At 38.2% G+C, this 14,158-nt stretch overlaps 1 protein-coding gene across 4 annotated transcripts in view; it reads right to left on the bottom strand.

The window, feature by feature from the left end:
* Positions 1 to 12,479, bottom strand: part of LOC148942069 (serine/threonine-protein phosphatase PGAM5, mitochondrial-like) — a 43,053-nt gene extending 30,574 nt beyond the window's left edge. For all 4 annotated transcript variants that reach the window (XM_089103725.1, XM_089103723.1, XM_089103722.1 and 1 more), the window contains exons 1-2: positions 12,240 to 12,479; positions 2 to 168 (exon numbers count right to left, since the gene is read on the bottom strand). In XM_089103725.1, coding sequence (XP_088959851.1) covers positions 2 to 168; positions 12,240 to 12,442 — 370 coding nt within the window. In that variant the 5' untranslated portion in view covers positions 12,443 to 12,479. The remainder of the gene's footprint in view (position 1; positions 169 to 12,239) is intronic.
* Between the last annotated feature and the right edge of the window lie 1,679 nt (positions 12,480 to 14,158).

Below are 14,158 nucleotides of genomic sequence, written 5' to 3'. Positions count from 1 at the left end.
CCCAGAGGAGTTAGAAATCTTTCTTCATCAGTTGGACCAACAACATACTGACCATGCCTGATCAAAAACAGATGCCTAGAGACTTTTGGCTTCACTTCCAGAAGTCTATTCGCCAGATCATCATCTGTTTCATTCTTTTTTGGCTTAACCAAAAACTTTGGGTCTCTCCTGCAAAAAAATACGCATAGAATAATAGGCCTAGTTAAAACTTGGGTTGCACAGGGTTTCCCAAAAAATCCCTTACATGAAAAAATTAATTTATAGAAACATACACATGTCCAGACCTACACAAAGGAAGGATATTCCCTCCTGCTTTAGCAGGGACATAAATGCATCTATGTTACACCTCCTATATAAATGTATAGTCACTTTTCAAATACCATCATTCATTTTCAGTCAGGAATGGACCCAGAAAGTTGGCTCATAGGAAGGAGTAGGGGGAGGGGGTATAATATTTGAAATTCGGTTTTGGGAGGGGTGAGGATTCTTATTTTTGTGTAGTTTTTAATTGAATTTATGCAACTGTCAAATAAAAGTCATATAAATAACAATAGTTGTACAAATAAAAGTTAAAGTGGACACTTTCAATGTTTGTTCATTTTCTTTGTCTAGAATCAAAATGAAATATTAAAATTAGGAAAATGACAAGTTCTGTGAAAAATTTAGAATACATTTTGGTCATTCAAGATCCCTCTGAGGGAGCTTGGCGCCACCCTAACTTTTTACAACACCTGCTCCACCCCACCCCTGCCAAGTATATCCCTGATTTTATTAGGTATATCAGCTTTTCAACTATTCCAGTAACTATTAGAAAAAGACTAAAAATAATGTCTCTCGTTTTGATGAGACTAATTTTACCTCTTTTCAACCACCAACAACGATTGGTAGACTGTCTCTGTATACTTAAATGTGCAAATTCCTAAGGGAACTGCCAGGTTTACAGAGAAAGAAATCAAGCAGTTTGTGATAGCAGACTGTATATAAGGAGCAACTTGCTCCAATAATAACTGAAACACTAAAAAACAGAATTTTGGTAACAGTAAACACATAAAAAGGATTAAATTTATGCTGATTACAAATATATAAGGTTCATTAAGTTTAATGTTACCCATCAAAGCTACACGCCTAAGAAAATTTGCTTGGTTATCCAAAAATGGGAGAAACACACCCAAAAGCCTAGCGATCTTAACAGAAATAATATCATTAGATTCAGCATGTCAGAGAACCTTACCGTAGAGGTTTCATGCTCCTATCTATAAAAATGTGGATTTTTGTGTTTTTTGGCAGAAAAAGATTACAGATGTGTGTTTATTTGTTTCGTTTTTTTTTCCAAGACAAGATTGCATCAAAACCAATGGTTCTAGAAGATCGTGAAAGAGCTCATTCGAACAGAAATCAAAAGTTCTAGTGCACTTTTTAACTGACCAACAGTTGTGTGTATTTGTTTTGTTGTTTTTTTTTTTGTGTGTTTATTTTTTTTTTTTTTTCCAAGACGAGATTGCATCAAACCAATGGTTCTAGAAGATCGTGAAAGAGCTCATTCTAACACAAATCAAAAGTTCTAGTGCGCTTTTTAACTGACCAAAAAGATTAAAGGGCACCTATCCCCCCACCCCTGCCCATTTTCCCCCAAAGACATCAAATCAAATTTTTAGGATAGTCATTTAATTGGGCATAGGTTATAGGCCCCATAACTATGATTTTGGTGATGACCTGACCCTTCCTAGTCCCTAGGCTGTAAGTTCTGCAATTTGCCCATATTGTTCACATAAAGTATTTGTTATTGGTAAATATACAGAAATTCGTTGGAATAATTTTTTACAGGGAAGAGAGCATTTTCGGAGGAAATTTTCTAGGGACTTTTCCAGGAGAAAAGTTACACAGGGAAGGGGATTTAATGGCAAGATTTGAAAAAAAGTGAGAAATTGAATAAATAAAAACAAGGTTTTCAACTGAAAGTATGGAGCAACATTAAAAATGAAAACGAAGAGAAATTATCCTTAATATGACGGGGGTTACCCCTTCCTTGACCCTTGCTCTTTATGCTAAAGTTTGACTTTTTGTCTTCATTCTTTAGGAAAAACTACTCAAACACAAGCTTTAAAAAGCATAAGGTATTTAAAAAGAGCATGGAAAAAATGTTTAAAGTAATGATGAACGAAAATAAAGTACAAAGAAATATTAGGATAGAAGATATGCAACAAAAAGTATCATGACAAATCACAAAAAAAAACACTTTGCAACCAAGAATCACGGCCAATCAATAAATAACAATAGCAAAAAAATAGCAAAACTTTTAAAAACTTAGAAAATAAGTAGTTTCTGTCTAATGTAGGATGATTTTGTGCTTTGTCTGATCCCTTGACAAATTGCACAATGTTAGAAGTGTTCAAAATGGCCAACAAAGTAATCTGGCTGGCAATGAGAATCCAACAATGTCCAGAGGCGCAGAATTTCCTGTATTTCAGGTTTCCTGATGAATTTCCTTAAGTTTTTCCTGAGCCAAAAAATTCAAGATTTCAAAAAAATCTAAGACTTGAAATAATAGCAACAAGTGTACTGAAATACTCCTTGAGGGATGATTTTCATATATATATATATATATATATATATATATATATATATATATATATATATATATATATATATATATATATATATATATATATATATATATATATATATATATATATATATATATATATATATATATATATATATATATATACTTTTCCCAAGATCCCAAACTTAAGACTGAAGTTTAAAGATCTTGGCAAAAACCCTAAAGAATGACAGCCCTGTTTGAACACCTTTTTTTTATCCCTCACTTATGCAGGGGTGCAGCTTGGGCTTTGACTTTTTTTTGGTGGGGGTATAAAGAGTGTGCCAATAAATGCTGACACATAAGCTAAATTCCAAAGTCTCAGCACACAGTGCCAGCACCTTGGAACTTTGGGGTGGGGTTGGGGGGTACCCCCCCTCCTTCCCTCCTTAGCTGCACCCCTGCACTTATTACCAATGCTAGAATCCTAACTCAAGTGTTTGTTCCTGAAGCCAAAACGTTGAACATTAGCAAAAATTATGAGAGAAACTCTGAAAAAAAATTATTGCCTAGAAATGTGCTTTTATTTTTAATCCTTTGACATTTTGTCCTAAATCCTTTGACTTCTAAACCTGACCTTTTGTGGAGAAAGCTCTTAACTCTATGCTAGGTTAAGAAAACAAGTCTTTCTTCAAATGAAAATAAAGAACTACATTGAAACTTAAAAAAAAAAAAAATATTCTGAATGATGTGACTGCAGTGGCGCCAATTCACGAAAATGTCGGGGGGGGGCAAGGATTTTTTTTTTTTGCCTAATGCCGAGAAGAATCGTTCATTACTGGTAGTGGTCACAGGCAAAGTAGCAACTAGCTTCATCAGTTTTAGCACTGCAGAATAGGCAACTGGGAGGTCGGATAAGATTTTGATAGCTCGAAGAAGATCCATTTTTGAAATATCACCTTTTGACAGATGCAGCTTCGCAAGAGAAAGCTGGGATTCTATGGCATGGTCGTCAACATATAGAATCTCTTGATAATTACACATAACTCTTTCCACTTTCGAAAGTTCGAGAAAATTGGAACTTGAGGGGTCGAAGGCTGATAAAGCGTCGAGCAGAGGCATATTCTGCATGAAACATTGGTCCATCTCACTCGTGAAACGATCTATTACCTCAAAGTACAGAAGTTTACCGCAGTCTGATTCAACTGGCTGACTGATATTGCGTTTACCGGTTGTTGAGTTTGAATGAAAGGCTTTGAGACGAATGGAAATGGCTTGACTTCTCTTGTTTCGAGCACTGGTTTTAGATTGTGGAGATTTCGATTCCTGGATATTGTTTAAAGCTAAGAATTCAGATATGTTTTTGCTTAAGTTGTTCCATTCGTTATCATTTCTCAGCTTTTAGAGTGTCTCATATGTCCCAGAAATCAGTGCAAGTGCCTTATAAATCAACAAACTTCCGGATTGAAGTTGCTTTGATAAACAATTTACAATGACTAATACTTTTTCCATTATGTGTAAAGTTGAAGCAAAAGAGGCAGAGTTGATGTTGTCCAGTAGTCCTTTTGCTTCACACGCTGCCTCGCCGTTGGAACTATCAGAGACTGCGGCAAGCACAGCAACAAGACAATCAAATCTGGCCTTCACCTTCGAAATAGAGCAGACTGCGTAAAACCAGCGAGTCTGGACGGTCCTCTCTAGCTCCAAGACTTTTTGCCCGCTAATACGCTGGGATTCCACAAATAGCTCGTGACGAGTATTGCTGCATGATATAAATGCGTAAAGTCTTTGCACCACAGAGAAAAATTCAGAAAGTTCGCTAATATTTCTTAGGCAGTCAGTCAAAACCAAGTTCAATCTGTGGGCGTGACAGTGTACATAAACTGCATGAGGCACCTTCTCCCTAAACTTTGCTTGAACTCCGTTAAATTCCCCACTCATAACGGATGCGCCATCATAACACAGCATCGAATCTACACCAAGCTTTTCTATAGTTTCACAAATCGAGGTGGATAAGCTCTCGGTGTCTAATTTGTGCATGTGATAGCAGCCGATTGGTCGCTCCACTACTTTTTCATTTGATATGTACCCGAGTAGGATCGCTAATTTTTCTTTTCTAGAGACGTCTTTTGTCTCGTCGACAAGAATAGCAAAGTAATTAGCTGAGTTTACTTTTGAAATAATATATTTGTGCAAGGTATTTCCTATCAGTGTTACTGCGTCATGTTGGTACTGATGACTGCAATAGTGACCATATCGGCGCTGTAACTTGGTCTTCAGCTTTTCGTCACCTTTAGACATTTCCTCCATCAATTCAACCGAATTCCTCCGGTTTTCAGAGGTTTCCGATTCGTTATGACCCCTCAAAACAAGACCCTGGCGGCCAAGAAAGCAAATAGTGTGAAAAATGTACTTCACATGATCTTTATTTTCCTGAACCTCTTGAGATCTGTACTGAATTATGACATTCGCTATAGATTTCGAAGTACCAGTACTCATTATCTTAAATTCCGTCCATGCTGACATACAATGCCTATGTCTTTCAGAACCATCATGTTGCTTTAATAGAGCAGAACTATCTTTCCACTTGCAAAATCCTGACTCAATGAAAGCCCTTTTTCCAGCATTTTCTCCAGCCCTTAGAGTCCCCATAGAAAAATGGCGGCAAGCAAAACAAAACACGGAATTCAAGTTTTTTGAGTATTCAATCCATTCATAAGTCTTATAGTAATGTGCACTGAATTTCCTTCCGTTACAAGTGGTAGCCGGATATCTCTCAAGAATAGGTTGAGCTGGCTTGTTGTGATGCGTCCTAGAGATATCTGAGAGAGTTTCTTGACTGCTATTGGAACCCGCAAGGGGTTCAGCGATGCAGACCAAACTTTCATGTTGATCTGAGCCATTTATTGTTCTGCTTGTTTCCGAAATTCTGTCACAGGTGGGGGAATTTATCTCAACTAACCCGAGACTTTGGGCGCTGACACTATTGCCAGTTTCTTGCACTAAAGTTTCTTCATTTTTCTTCCGCACTTTCACCAAAAAAAAATCCAAAGTTTGTTGTCGCTTTTTACTCATAGTTAAACGAGCAGTAGACAAGGACATCACTCAGACACGGCAAGAGAAGAACTGAAGAAACACGTAGAAACTCACTTAGAAAATCACTCCCATACTCCACGGTGAAACTACCCCGCTTAGAAACCCCATAAACCAATCAATTACATTTCCTTTTCACGACAGTCCCATACACTCCACTGGGACTAGTCATCCCATAAACTATTCAACAACGTCAAGAATCTGCTGACCAAAACCCCTTGAAACCCTAGAACACATTTCCTTTCCCAGCTACTAAAAAAGGCAATATACAAAACTCATAGTTTACAACGAATTCTTCACAAGAACAATAACACACGGGTACTGACCACATGAAGCTTAGTTTTGAATGAACCCTACTCGGAAATAAAATAGTGTAGACACGCTCGCTCTTAGACATTTCAAAACAAGATTATATAATTAGGGCACCAGTTTGTTGGTCGTATTTATTGGACCAGTTGCTGGTTTAATATAGCACATAGCTAAAATAGAAAATAGCTGTGAAATATAAATAAGAAGGTAATTTTCAAAGTGTAGGGGGGGGCCATGCCCCCCCCTGCCCCCCCTAATTGGCGCCTCTGTGTGACTGCCCTCCTTCCCCCACCTCTTGCTCTGTATAACAAAGTTTTATGATTACAATAAAAAATTAACTCTAGCCCATAGTAACCAAAATAATAAAATAAAATTCAAATTCTGGCAAAACTAAATCTTGATATGCAAGACAATGCAACAAAATTGTCTTTTGACAAGATAATATAATACAAGTATCTTTCAAAAAGTTGCTTCTCTTGGGTATGGTGGTAATAAGGATCCTTCATTTTTGGCCATTAATATGAATAAGACAAGCTTTGTGAAACAGAATAACTGTATTTAAACAGGCTAGGCTGTAGGGATAAGTTTTGTCGAAATTCAAATATTGACAAAATAGAATTTTTCAAAGATTTTAGAAAGCCAATTCCTACTATATAAACCTACATAAATTATGTTCAATATTAGGAGCCAATTGTCTATGTTTACAAAAGATACTTTTTAATCAGGATGTATGTCCAGGATTAGGCACTTTCTGAGCATTAGGGGCATTATCCTAGCCTTTCTGATAAAGCACTCTCCTGCACCCCCTGATGGTTCCATATATAGCTCTATTATATATTTCCCCATTTTCCAAAAGTGACTTGAAGCGCTAGACGTCAATAAGTCCGCCGGTCCTAATAACTTGCACCCAAGACTATTGAAGGAGCTTGCCAAAGAAATTGCACAACCACTATGCAATATATTCCAACTGTTGCTTGACTCAAAAAGGTACCCAAAGACTGGAAGTTGACCCATGTCACCCCAATATTCAAGAAAGGTGACCGCACCAAAGCCATAAACTAAAGACCCATCAGTCTGACCTCAGCGGTGGCAAAAACCCTTGAGTGGATTGTGAATGCTGATATTTTGACACATCTCTGTAATAATAATATACTTTCCCCCAACCAGCACGGATTTCTGCCAGGAAAATCAGTTGAGACCAATCTCCTTGAGACATACAGCACCATAACAGATCACCTGGAGAAAGGAATCCCTGTGGACCTGATTTTACTGGACCTAGCCAAGGCTTTCGACAAGGTACCACACAACCATCTCAGATTGAAACTTTCAGCAGCAGGTACCCACTCGGACGTGGTCAATTGGGTCATGGACTTTCTGACTGGTTGGAGTCAGCAGGTTCGACTCTTCACAACTAATGGCAACAAGGTCTTCTCCGAACCATGTGATGTAAGCGGAGTCCCCCAAGGTACTGTCTTGGGCCCTACCCTATTCCTTATATACATCAACAATATGATGAACGGAACAGAAAACAACATCACTCTCTATGCTGACGACTCCAAGCTGTTTGGGCCTGCAAACCAACAAAGTCTGCAGCATGACCTTCATAAAATCCAAACATGGGCACAAGACTGGCTACTTGAATTCAACACATCGAAGTGCAGTGTCCTTCACTTTGGAAGCAACAACCCCTGTCACCAGTACAACATGTCCAATCCCAATTCACTGGCTAGCTTAGTACTAAAGACAAGTCCCAAAGAAAGAGATCTAGGAGTGCTGATAGATGAACAACTGAAGTTCCATGGCCACTGGCAACAAGCAGTTTCAAAAGCGAATTCAAGCCTTGGTCTCCTCAAATGCACTATAACCAGCCGCTCCCGTACAGTCTTTCTAAGGCTCTATAAGGCTATAGTTAGACCCGTTTTGGATTTTGGTACGTGTCTCACCTCCCCTTCTTATAAGAATGATACCAGTCTAATCGAAGGAGTTCAGAGACGTGCCACAAAGTGCATAGCTGGCCTACAAGATCTCCCATACAACAAGAGACTGGAACGCATGCAGCTGCCAACACTCGTCTTCAGACGCCGCCGTGGTGATATGATGCTGACCTACAAGTATAACGCACAACCAAATAACCCCCTCTTTACCAAACATTCAAGTCAGCACCATACAAGAGGACATGGAATAACAAGCCATGGAAATATGAGTGGGACTGTCCATCCCACTCAACTACTGACTGATGCCAACTTTATCATAATGAGTGTCTTGCTAGGAGGCTGATGCCGCTTGTCATACCCAACCATCTTGCATACTCAACCCAAAGTTGCTGTTGTGCGGTGGTGTCAGCTCTACACCACTGAGAATGGTCTTTACAGGCCATACCTACCTCGTGGCCACTGCTACCAAGTGGCCTTAAATTGCATCTCTCCAGCAGACCTCTCCTATGGCGTGTCACTGGGCCCTAGCACAGTGACGAATTTTTTGCCATCATTGACCCGGAGCACAACAGATCCAGTATGGACCTTAATTTGCTCCAAAGTGCGAATTAAGGTAATTAAGATAATTGATTGAATCTTGAGATACAATATGGGTTCTTTGTTAAAATTGGTTTCTGGATTGTAAACCTGTTGATACCTTAAATTACCTTAAATTGCATTGTCCAGCAAATAAAGTATTATACTGTAGGTTCTGGTTAGTGAAAATGTTGATCCAATGCATTGGCTGCATCCCATTCTCAAAGCCATGGCTTGGATGACCAATCTTTGTCCACAGCTCCCTTGAAGGCCTCCACACTAGAGGCTGGGACTACTTCTTTTCTTAGGGAATTCCAGAGCCCCACAACTATAATTGGGAAGAAGTTATTCTATAGTCTGGTGTAGGCTTGTTTGCAGTACAGCTTCATGGTGTGCCCTCTAGTTCTTGTTGACTGGTCAGGTTCAAGCATATTTTGTTGCTAGAAATGAGAGTGCAGCATTTTATATGCCATGATGACATCCCCATGCTTCTCTTGATAGGAGAGGGTAGGAATCTGTAATGTCTCTAGGCAGGATGGGAAGTCCAGGCCTTTACAACCCTCTATTGATTTAGTTGCTTACCTTTGGACACTCCCTGGTTTTTCCTAGTCACCTTTATTTAATGGGGTTACCACATACATACCAAATTCCAGTTCTGTTCAAACAAGTCCTTTATATAGCATTGACATCAGTTTTGGTTACCTACTGCAGAATGTTCTTTTTACAATTCCCAAGGTCTGGAATGCTTTGGAGGCAACTGACTGAGCATGCTGGTCAAACTTCAACTAAGGATTGTTCCCTGTGGGACTCCACTTTCTACTTCAGTACTATCTGAGTAAAATGCCTGAACATTTTCTCCATGCACCTTTATAGTCTGCCTTAGATCTTTCAGGAATGCCATCATCCACTCAACAACGTCCTGGCTTACCCCAATTGCAATTAATTTTCACTGCAGTCAATAATGACATACTTTGGCAAAATCTATGAGAATGAGATCTACTAGGATCCTCTATCTAGGAGATTGGTGACAAAATTGTACATATCTATTAGATTTGTATCAATGGATTGTCCTGATCTAGATCCATGCTGACTCTGTGTAATAAGATTCCTGGAATTGAGGTGTCCAACAATGGAAGTATTTACTTTTCCTTCCAGAATCTTTCCAACAACAAATGTAATGCTAATAGGGCAGTAAATTGTGTGGTCTAATCAGCAGCCACCTTTATGGATAGGGGTGACATTAGCAGTCTGCCAGTCTTGAGGCACTATCTTTGTATCCAGGAACTTTTGGAAAGTGCTGCAAGTGGCAAGGCCAATTCTGCATGAGCTTCCTTTAATGTCCAAGTGTGTATTCTTTCAGGCCCTACAGATTTGTTCTGGTTCAGGTTTTTCAGTCTAGCCTCAATGTCATCTTTACTGACAGTAATTGGTTTATCAACTGTATACTTAGGTTGATTGGGAAGTTGATCGCTATCTGGGGTAGTGAAGACTTTTGGAACTGATTGTTCAGCATCTCAGCTATGTCTTTAGGGCTGGTAATAGATGTTCCATCAACAGAAAGCTCAATTACTGAGTGTCTTCCAGGTTTTTGCAGGGAAGCATAAAAATTTTGTGAGATTTTATTTGGAAGCATCTGTAATTGCTTCTTCATACTCTCTTGTAAGTTTTCTTGAAAGCTGTCAAGGCTTATTACAGAGTTGCTTAAATTTATCACAATTTGCCTGTGTTGGCAAATTGTGTTGGATATTTCTTCCACTGCTTTTTCTTTTTCTGTATTGCCTGTTTAATATCACATGTGAAAAAAGGAAGAGTTCTTGGTTTACAGATCCACCTAGTTGTAGTATGCTTGTCACAAGATGATACAAGAATCTCTTTCACTTTACTCCAATATTCAGGAGCATCTGTATTCTCAATGAATGACCAATCTTGTCTTGAAAAGTTTCACCTAACTTGGTTGTAATTTGTATACACAAGTCTTACATACTAATTTTTCTTAGGAAACAACCTAAGCCAGCAAGCAATTGCAATATGATCACTTGCTCTAAATGGCAGTTCAGGCTTGATACTAACTATTGTTTCTGGGTCTCTTACTAATACAAGGTCAATAACTGTTGAAGTTTGCCAATCTCAATACTTAGTTGGCAAATTAACTGCCTTGTACAATGAGTGATTTTGTAGGCATGTGAGAAATGGGCTAATATGACCAGCTTCTTCTTCTAAAGCATAACCCTCTGTCCATTGCACCTGGGGTAGATTAAAGTCTCCTTTTATGATAGCATTTTCATTAGTAATCCTCACAACCTGGTCAACAGAGCTGGTTAGTGCTTTTATTGATCTCACTTGGCAGGGGGCACCAGGGCTCCTATATAGACATGCTATTACAAGTTGGCTATTATGCAGCCTAATTGTTACCCATGCATGTTCTACCCCAGGTTCATACTCACTACTTGTATCAAAGGATGCTCTTGCATAAATGGCAACTCCTTTACCATCCTGTTTTCCAATGTTTTTGAAAAGTTTAAAACTGGGTACCTGCGTTTGCATCTCTGTCAGAGGAGTTTATGTCTGCTTGGGCTTGCTTCTGTAAAGGGAAATATATCCATTTCAGGTTTTAGGCCCATCACTGCCTTAATTTATCTATCTTGTTAGTTATACAATCCATAATGCTGTACATAACTTCTAATCCACCAATTGCATTAGCAATATTGCATGACCACTAGGTGGTAGTGCCTGTACTAGAGCAACTGGAATTAGCATGTGACTCAGCACTGAAGAAGGTATTGTCTATGCTTTCTTCACTATACAGACTGTCTCTGTATCCAGAGCCTTAATGACCTACTGGGAAGATATTTTGAAGCATTTACCTTAACTCCTCTCTCTGGAGGGTATTGACCATTAGCTATCTTTGTATAAAAGCAAAAACTTGCAAAATAGATCTTCTGCTCAAGTGAGGCACAAGAAAAGATGTTTTCAGCTTCACACCTCATAGCTCAATCCCAGTTTATTGGATTTAAAGATTTGTAAAATTATTCCTAAAATTTGGGAACATTCTACTTTATAAGTAAAAATTCTACTCAGATAGCAGAAATTGTATTATCAGGAATTAAGGACAGTGAAAAAGAGATTGAAAACTGAAAATTATTGAGCATTTTTTTGGTCCAAATTAAGACAGAGATAGATCTGGAAGTCAATCTTAGAAATCAGAAAAGGGTAAAGATAGTAGATTGGCAATGGTAATAACTTCTCAGGCTACATTTTTGGTCCTGGGTTCATTCCTGAAAGTTGTAGGCTAATCACCTAACTCAACTTCTTTTCAAGATAGCAAGAAGGTCTCATAGACATGAATGTTAGGCTAGGCATAGGCTATATTAGCCTACTGTTTTAATCATATATTAAAGAAATATTTAAACTTTGATAATGCTCAGAAATTTCATTCTGACCCTTTAAAACTTAGAAATTTTAATTTTGGCACAAGTCAGGCATTGAGTGTGACACCAATGATCTAATATAGCCTAGCCTACTTAGCTGGTCTAATCAGCACTTCTAATGCTGTATAATAGAAATCTCAAACAAAATATAAAATACTAGACAGATCATTTGGCCAGAGGGGGGGGGGCTGCAGCCCCCCCCATATGGGCACCCATAATTAAAGATAGGCTACACCTTTCCAGGAATGCCCCTATCATAATGAGGAATTGCAACTAGGCCTAAGTAAGCTAGTCAATACATAATTTTAATAATTTAAATTACTCATTTGAAAGACTTAGAAGTTTTATTTCACGAACCTGTCCCAATTAAAGTCCCATTTTACTGATGGACTAGCCTCCTCAGCAGAGAAAATTTGATTTGTGGTTTTAGCTCCAGTGAATGCAGACACACGAAGGGGGATATTTATTCTGAAGGTCTCCTCTGTTTTTTGCTGGTATACGTAAGCTGCAGCTGCTCCCGCAATCCCACACAGACCATATTTTAGATGTTGTACGCGCATGACATTGATCTCGTGTTAAAAGTTCAAAGATTTTAGCGTAAAGTTGTGCCAGGCTGCCAGCTATTTGTGTCTTTCCCCAGGGCTTCCACTTTTGAATCATAAAAATTGGGGACAAGTCTTAAGAATTCGGGGACAAGTCTTCAAGATTCGGGGAAAAAACAAAATGGAATTTCATTGCGAAAATTTGGGAGCCAAAATTGGTTTTAGCTTCGTTTTCAGGCTCAAGTAGAGCTTGGATTCAAGTAGTAAATCAAGCTTTTGACAGAGTAGGTTTTAGAGCCAAAGCACGGGATTAAAGCCCATAGCTAAAAATGCTTATCGCTGATATTGTGGCAAAAACTTCAAAATTGTTCTAAAATAAAAAACTAGGATGAATTACACTCTGGAACTCTGCTGCTTTAGGTTTTACAATATCTTTGTTGCTCTATTCTCTAAGCCCAAAAACAAGACTTTTATGTCACTTATCTTCAGAAAGATGACAAAAATAAAGTATAGAAAGGCAATAATCGCAAACAGAGCAATAACATGTGCAATTATTTCTCCAAATTAATGAATATTCTTCGGGACGCAGACACAAACTTACACAAGGAGTTTAATAGCCGATAATAAGGGGAATTTACCCCTCTAAACACCCGAATATTCACGCTGAAGGTTTTAGTAGTTAAGCTTCTCATTGTTTTATTTAAACGACAATCGTGTTTCGGCAGCCGTTCTTACAGAATCGGACTAAATTGAAACTTAAGTGTAAAGAAAGAGGCATTAAAGAGGGGGCAACCCCCTTCATATATGTAATTCGTTTGCTCGTTTCAATGTTGCTCCTTAGACGTACTTTCAGATGAGAAAAATTTTTTTCTTATTTTATTTGAAATGTCTTTTTCTAACGGCAGGAAATCCGGCTCCACCTCCCCAGAAAAATCCCTCCTCTCCCCGAAAAGATCGTCTAGACAATTTAATCCCATCAAATATTTATCCCAGACAATTACCCTTAAAATCTCCACGCGTAAGATTGGGTCGACAAAAGGAAAAATAAAATAAAATAAAAAAAGAAATTTGTTTAGGAATTCTGGCAAATCCCCCAGTGTAGAATTAACCTTCAAGATTTCAGCCCCCGGAAACCTTCCCCATGTAAACTTCTTTCTGTGGAAAATCCTTCTGCAGAAAGTTTAATCCTTTACCCGAAAAAATTATGCATACTTCCCAATAAGACATATTATACGTAACATTGGGCAATTTTTATATTTTCAAGATGTTTCCCCAGGGGCTGTGGGAGGTCAAATTAACTCCAAAGACAGATTTATTGGGTCTCTAAACTATGTTAAACAAAATGGATACGATATCTCTAAATTTTGATCAAACGATTTTGGAGGAAAAGGGCGTTGAATGGGGCATAATTGCCATCCACATGGAAAAAAACATAATCTGGGAAAGTCTACATTTTTGCAGATAGGAGCTTTAACCCTTTCAGTTGTGTTCTCTGATATACTGAATCTGATGGTGTTATTTTTGTTGAGATTTTTGAAATTTTTAGAGAGTGTTTTCCCCTTTTTTTCAAAAATCAAGCAAATTTTCTCAGGCCCGTAGTCGTTGAAGACTAATACTGAACTTAATAAAAATTATATATTTGAAATCATCATAATAAGCCGATTCTTTTGATACATCTATTAGTATCAAAATTTCGGTTTTAAAGTTTCAGTTAGTATTGAGCTGGGTCAGTCC

The sequence above is a fragment of the Artemia sp. Qi Xiang Cuo genome, chromosome 17 (assembly GCF_049724085.1).
Source record: "Artemia sp. Qi Xiang Cuo chromosome 17, ASM4972408v1, whole genome shotgun sequence".
In the NCBI taxonomy this organism is placed as follows: Eukaryota; Metazoa; Arthropoda; class Branchiopoda; order Anostraca; family Artemiidae; genus Artemia; species Artemia sp. Qi Xiang Cuo.
Note: the sequence above shows the minus strand (reverse complement) of the source record. Positions and strands in the feature narration are given on the sequence as shown.